General features: G+C 37.4%; 1 protein-coding gene across 1 annotated transcript; it reads right to left on the bottom strand.

The window, feature by feature from the left end:
• Window positions 1–4,001: 4,001 nt before the first annotated feature.
• LOC147067898 (protein charybde-like) lies at window positions 4,002–7,012 on the bottom strand. Its single transcript, XM_085952139.1, has 3 exons — window positions 6,638–7,012; window positions 5,382–5,727; window positions 4,002–5,250 (listed from the first exon to the last, which is right to left on the bottom strand). Exons 1-3 carry the CDS (start codon window positions 6,690–6,692, stop codon window positions 5,163–5,165), a joined length of 489 nt encoding a protein of 162 aa, XP_085808265.1. The 5' UTR covers window positions 6,693–7,012; the 3' UTR covers window positions 4,002–5,162.
• Between the last annotated feature and the right edge of the window lie 510 nt (window positions 7,013–7,522).

Below are 7,522 nucleotides of genomic sequence, written 5' to 3'. Positions count from 1 at the left end.
GTGTTGAACCAATGAAAAAAAATCAGTCACTGCATCGTTTGTCTAATTTAATTCATATTATTTTATACTTACATCTTACATTAGTTTATTCTATTCCTGACATTTCAACCAACAGCTCTACTGTTGGAATGAGTCGTTCCACCTTTGGATCAATGTCTTGATCTCCATCCATATTATTTGTAGATACTCATGTGGTCTGTCGTCGAATGTTCATTATTCATTCCACCTTTGTAGTTAATTTATGTAAGTATATTAAATATACTCAAAATTAGTTCACTTTACATTTTGTAAAAGTTGCTTGCTCAAATATGTATGTAATCTTCTCTGTAAAACGAAATCCAATCCCATAACCTAAGACAAGCATCCCCCCCCCCCCTATCGCTAAGCATAAAGGCGGTGTGACGCTCTAGAGTAGCATTTTCCAAATGATGATTGAGGAAATTTAAGGGTATTCAGTGTATTTTTAGCTATTTTCTGCGTTTTTAATACATCCACTTGAATTATGAAGTTGTCAAGTATCGACACACAATAATCAAAAATACCATCACAAGACCACGCATTTTAAAATGCTATAGTAAAATAAACACCCACGATGGCCGCGCGGCTTAAACGTTGGCCTTTGGCGTCGTAGGTCCCAGGATCGAATCCTGGGTCTGGCAAGTACTCATATTGCTTTTCAATTTGTGTATGAGCCAGAGTATGGACCTACTAGGTTGAGCAAATGGCTGACATCCATTTCTCGTAAAAAAACAAAATCTGTTAATACAAACCTTCGCTATGTGGAGGCCCATATGATCCTATTATGCCGTGTCCACACTGGCAACCTCATTAAATTTTACGATGGGCACGGCATTAGGATCGGACATGGTCGTAAAAAATAGTAAAATAGCGCCCGCAGGCGACTTTTTTGCTATTAAAGGAAGGTGATGTGTTTATCTCACTTATCTGGTCGACTCGCCACGCCGCCCCCCCCCCCTGAACCCGGGCCAGAGGCCTGTGAACCTCCCCTGTGGGGGTCCTGAAGACAAGCTTACATATATGAATTATTATGACGTGTTATAGGTTTGGCAAATCACCATAAAGATAATAATATACTCCTCTCAAGTCATTTTATTCAGAAATATGCTCCGCTTAGTGAGTCTGTAGCATTAACGAAATTGAAAATGAGTCTTACCATTCTTAGCATTACCTTATTTTTATAAATTATCATGTGTAAGTTAGTGTAAATATGCATTAAACAGACTTCTTCAGTCTTATTCATCGATATGTGTAGTAAAATAGTCTTTCATGTGTATTATCTTGTATTCAAATATACCCAAAAGATGCCATTGCAAATTTTGGGTTGTTGCAGTTGTTTTTCTTGTGTGCCTGTATGTAGGCTGTTTATTTATGGTGTTGTTTGTGTACACCTTTTATAAGGCAGGGTTGGTAAGGATGGGAAGGGTTTATTTGATTAAAAGATTTGCTTCATTTTGAACAATATTCATATATTTTCATATATCTTGTCAATAATATCTTTTTGCGGCGCCGAATTCACCCGAACAATCCGGTGCAAATCCGAAGCCCAACTTTGTTTTTTTTTTATATTAATTTTTTTGACATTTTAATTGATTTTAAATATTTTTTATGATTTTTCACATTGTATTTTTTACATATACATTTTAATACGGCCTGTTAGATAAATTAATTTCATTCATATATTTTATAATGACAAAGTACAAAAAGCTGAGATATTCCACATCAGCGAAAGAATGGTTCTGAGAGAGGTATCACCCTCCCCCCCAACGACCATCTTCCGCCCCCCTCACACTTACACATGTATAATAAGGTAAAATGTATTTTGTACGTCTTCAATCATCTCATTACTAAATAATTAAAACACGTACTATCACACAGGGCTTTTTATATTCTTTATAACTTTACATAAAAATACTAATATTTATAGTAGTCGCGAACTAAAGCTAATTATTATGTCCCCCCGCGAAATACGGGGGGCCCCGACTTACGTCACACCGACGACTATTTTAAAATACAAAAACAAAATATAAACTTAAAACTTTATATTTTATTTGTTTTCAAAGGACAGTCATTTCATAGTTTATTATATGTATATCTAAGAATATAATCTTTTTTGTTTGTGATGATATTTTTCTAATACGTATATTATTCATTATATATGAAGATATATGTAGCATATAAACACTCGACAGACTCGAGTCAGCTGTGATTACGGACACCCATATATTTATATATGTATTAATTAATATTGAAAAAAGAGTTGATTATGTGACGTATTGTGCGTTACACTGGACCCTACCAACACTTAGATTCATGAAACATTATACAGATTAAAAGTTATACATTTATATATAATTTTCGTGATGTACAAGTATTAGATATATGTAATAATATATAGTGTCTAATATTACCGATACCACAGTGTTAGCGGATGAGCGACAAATGCTCGTCAGAAATTAAACAAAAAAAAAACATAGAAAATGACTCGCCTTTTGATATACTAAAATTAATTTGTATTTTATTAATTGAGATCGTTGGAAAGAGAGAGGTCGTTCAGAGACCTCTTCTTTGGATATACAATGCGCCACACAGAAAATCGGTGGCAACAAAATATTATGTGTGGACGAAGCGATCGGGAAAAAAACGCGTCTTTTTATGAAAAACGACCATACTTTATTGCATAAACTTTAAATAGATTTTTTTCAATATATATTTTATAACTCAATCTCCTGCTACTCGCATTTGTTAAATTTATTTTTTTCATATAAAAGTAGTATCACAAAAAATGTACAAACTAGTAAAATACAAACAAATAATGATGTTTTTTATCGATTCTTATTCTTAACGACTAAATAAGAAGCAGCCGTTTCGTCTCAGAACGATCTGGCTGCCTACCTGCCGACCGGTCTCGCCCGGCTTTCTCTCGCCTCGCCCTCACTTCTCTTCAAATCGACTTCACATTTCCCATCATTCCGCGAACGCGCTCGACTGCAGAGCCGACGCGAGCCTCCATACTATATACTTATACCATACTAAACGAATCGACGAGCTTTCACAATATACACATATATATATTTTCACATTTAACACTTAATACGAAACAGAATAAAAATCATAAGGACACAATATCCTACCGACTACTCATAACAGTTACAATATATATATGTATATATATATTTTAGATATAGGCTCTCGATAAATTCGCACATTTACATAAGTAGGCAATAAAACATCTTCCAACTCATTGAATACTCTACAATTTGAAAGATACGTTACTTTATAATACAAATATAACACAAATATTTTGACGATTCAAAGAACAATAATTGTGACAAAAAACTAACGAAGGAAGATTTATACATAAGTACAGTGAGTACTGTCCTCCGATTGACTACAGATGCTAATAAAGAATATTTATGAGATCAAAATACTAACTTGTATCGATAAAATGGAAAAAAAAAACTAGCGAGATGTCCCCGAAGGAGAGAGACCCCAAAGATTCAAGTGTCAATTTGAAAGCTAAGTATTAAAAAATATATCGCGAATTACTAAATACAACTTCAATCTTTGAGACTTCCTGCGTCGGGGGGAGTAGGATTTAATGTTATCAAAAAATCGGCAAAGAATTCTTTTACCGAGTAAGCTATCACTGCTGGTTCTATCACTTTCCATTTTGTATTTATACAATATTAAGAGCTAATAATAATAAACAGATAGATATATTAATTTCAATGCGTGGCCTTCTGATTGCCGCGTGCGACGCCAACGAAACAAATCGTTTTGAGGTTATAATTTTTCGGCGACTATTTTGTTCGAGACAGAAGAGAACGTTAATTAGAGTGTGATGCAATCAGAAAATGCCACGTTACATAAATATATAATAATCCTGATATTTTCAGGATTTGTATTATTTGTAAAGCTAGTCGGCAGTGGGCGCTCCGCGAACTTTCGGACGGGGAACCGGAACGCTCTCTTGCGAGATCGCGCGGTCGTCCCCCGCGGAGAGATCGCAGGGCGCTCCGCCCTTACATAACTAATTTTATTAACATTACATATCACGCTGTGCTTTCTTAATATATAAAATATATATATGACATACTAAAATAAAAAAATTACATTTCATCATCCACACATTTCTTCGATGGGTTCATTCGCGCTTCGCTCAGTCATGGTCGAAAAATTTCGGTCGAGACAAAAACTGAACGACAACCGCCTCAAGAAAACTCGTCGCAGCGTTGAAATACGGGAACGCCGAGACGAGAAGAGAAATTTAACAGGGGCGGATCGCGGACATGGCGCCCGCGACGGAAGAAACACGCGCTTTGAGAGAAAATTAACTTTCACTCTAGATACATTCAAGCGGAGACATATTATCGTCTATCACAGGGCGAGTTTATAGTTTGAATTTATAAACCGCCAGTTAAATATAAAAGTATCAATAGAAATGTATTTATCAATATTTGTTAATGACGGTGAAGGCAGGGGGAGCGGGATTGGAGCCTCGCCAGACCTCGCCGGGCGGGCTTCCGGGGAAAGGAAGGATATTGGGAAGTATAGGCAGGAGGAGGAGGTTCTACGCCAAATTGACTTCTCTGTACTGCTTTGATTATTTCATTTTTTGGTGGGTCAGTACGCGTCAGAGATACATTTTCGACGCATGAATCTCAGGCCTAGAGGTGGATGGATGAAATGGTATGGTGACGGTGAGGACGAGATGCTTTGAAGAAATTAAAGAAGAATTATTCTCGCGATCGAATATAAACGAGAGATCAGAGCGGTAGGCCCCGCTCTGGGCATTGAGAATGTCCGGACCTGTGCAGAGTGCAAGGTGGATCATTTTCACAAGTGAACGACTAATTCAACATTAAAATTACAATTAATAATCATACAAAAGAGTTGAAATGGCGAGATGTACTTCTCATCAGATGGCCTTTTGCTTCTTTCTTCAATGATAACAGTAAAAAATAATATTCATAATGCTCGCGCTCGGAAACCCGCTGTGAAGTAAAGGAGAGAAACACTCGTCGAATACTTCACCGGGAAGTCGTCTGCTGAATGGCGATGATGATGTTGTGATGCTGCCGTGCGGTGATGGTGGTGAGTGATTATCACGATGGTCGCCTGACTATGGAGGACGGCCGGTTTCACTCCTGCTGGTACGAGCGGTACAGCTTCTTCTTGGTCAGCGTGAACTGAGGACTTATTACTATTGTGCCGCCCCTCGCCAAGTTTCTGTGGACAAAAGAAAAAAACACAAATTAGTACATCAGATAATTAAATTTTAAAGTTTGATATCATTTTAGTTGTTTTTTTTTTTAATACTGAATAGTTTGAGTAGTCATTAGGGAATAAGAAATACTCACTTGAGGAACTGCGGCAGCAGATTGGACCAGCTTCCAGCGTCGTGCTTCAGAGTGAGGTGAAGCTCGAAGGTAGAAACGGTGGAATCATCCAATTTGACAGTAGCTATACGCCTACACTCCTGCGAGCCCTCCAGTTGTATGAAGAGGGTGCATCCTCTGGCCCCGCAGGGTTCACAATCTGCAAGGGTGAGGGCTTCGTTGGCAACTCGGGGCAGAAGAGTCGCCGGAAGAAGGACTTCGGCACATGCCAAATCGCTCTTCACGGCTCTCAGCTCCATTTCTAAACGCCTAGACAGTTGGGCAACATCCGCGGGGGATGGACTACTTCCTAAGCTCCAAGGGTTTGCTGTTGACAAAGAAAAGAAACAAAATTAATTACTTGCCATTTAATGCCATAATTATAATGTTGTAAACTACCTATCTAATAAAAACGAAAAATAAGGAAACATAAAAATTATTCAGTATCAAATCAAATTTATATTTCAAGTAGATAATGTAGCGAGAGAAAACATGTAAATTTAGTGATTTCTATTTATTTACTATTGATTTATAAAATAAATAGCAGTCGCCCACAATGTAAATGTAATTACCTAATGGCCCAAGGATTTTTTCAATAACTTTATAACAATATAATATAGAGAGCATTCTTAAGGTTTTAGATTATTCCAAATACGGTTAAAAATAATATTAATACAAGAATATTTAAATCGAGAAACATCGAAAAAAGTTGGCTGAGTCTCTACAGGCCAGTAGGCCAAGCTACGCGTACAAGTATCAATCAGCTGCTTTGCAAGAGCGTACACGCTCAAACATTGACAGCTGAGGAGCGAAGCGCTGTGAAACTGAGCCTGTTTAATTTATAATATAAAACGAGGAAACTTATATCGAACCGAGGAAATGGAATAATATTGAGGCAACAAGGAAATGCAATATATTTCCGTAAAATGTGCGTAATGAAACAAAGAAGGTAGGAGAGCGCTTGCGCGACGAACAGCCGGCCGGCAAATGTTCGCCTAGTAACAGGCTTACTAAAAGGCCTTGATACTTTAATGATGCTCCGATACGAACATAAAATAAAATTTCACTTTCAAAAGCACGTTATTTCTAAACTAAATCACACATTGCTATAAAATCAGGAGCATTACATGATCGCCCCGGAAGTGCTCAACACCACATCGGAACCATTGACATTTACTTCCCGAACAGCTGATGTTTCGGATATGAGAGAAAGTATAATAGATAATGAAAATTCTTACCTTTATCATTCCCGAAGGTGACGCTAAATTGATTCGGAACCGGTAACACCTCCATTTTATCAAGGTCCTTTACGTTAAACACTTTTAAAATTTATATCCCTCAAGGGGTTCTAATTCAAGATTAAAATATCACAAGTCTTTTGTACTATGATCACGCACTGACTTTACTCGCTGAAGAACGTGTTGTATTCTTGAGAGCAATCAATGATTGTGATGCAACCCCGTGAGACCAAACCGGTAAGCCAAATCTTTCAACATTAAAAAAAAGCCGGTTAACACATCGACCGCTATCTGACAGGCCTTTGTCTCGAACACTGCATCAAGCAACTGATCGACTAACCTCCTAACTCCGACTTTTCGGTCTGACGGACTGATGCAATATTGCGGGCGCGTCGCATTAAATAGATTCATCCCCACTCCGACAATTTTTGACTACGTGCATTTGCTTTCGAACGTTTCCGGATGCTTTCGGACCACTTCGCCAAAGACGCTTCCACTGTTGGTGGGGGGCGCGCAGTGCGCTGTTGCCTCTAGTTGCCGTTTCATTCTTTGTTCTACGGTTGGTGAGGGGCAGGGCGATGTTGCAATCGTTATTTTTAACAAAGAATCGTATTTAAAAAACCCTTTTTACATGTAAATTTTTTCACAAAAGTTATTGTTTCAATTCTGTGATAGTGTATTATGGTATTTTTTGATTTGTGATAGTTAACTTCAGTGAACGTAACGTTTAAAGAAATTTCTGTGCATTTTGAATGAGATTTTATATGAAAACTCAGATCAGTTTTGTGTTTCGATGTTCTTTTTGGTTTTTATTTCCCTGTACTATTATGCATTATTAACCGGTACCTAATTGTAACGTTTTATAAATGCATATTTTGCATTGCT

Source organism: Rhyacophila brunnea, unplaced genomic scaffold, assembly GCF_057557595.1.
Source record: "Rhyacophila brunnea isolate RB1 unplaced genomic scaffold, BYU_Rbru_1.0 scaffold_3, whole genome shotgun sequence".
NCBI classification, from domain to species: domain Eukaryota; kingdom Metazoa; phylum Arthropoda; class Insecta; order Trichoptera; family Rhyacophilidae; genus Rhyacophila; species Rhyacophila brunnea.
This window is presented reverse-complemented; position numbering and strand designations above follow the sequence as displayed.

What these genes read in the sequence shown, in the direction of transcription:
- LOC147067898 (XM_085952139.1), bottom strand. Translation starts at nt 6,692, where the DNA reads ATGGAGGTGTTACCGGTTCCGAATCAATTTAGCGTCACCTTCGGGAAT. An exon ending in CACCTTCGGGAATGATAAAG is followed by an intron (nt 5,728 to 6,637) that starts GTAAGAATTTTC and finishes CTTTGTCAACAG; the next exon opens with CAAACCCTTGGAGCTTAGGA. An exon ending in CTGCTGCCGCAGTTCCTCAA is followed by an intron (nt 5,251 to 5,381) that starts GTGAGTATTTCT and finishes TTTTGTCCACAG; the next exon opens with AAACTTGGCGAGGGGCGGCA.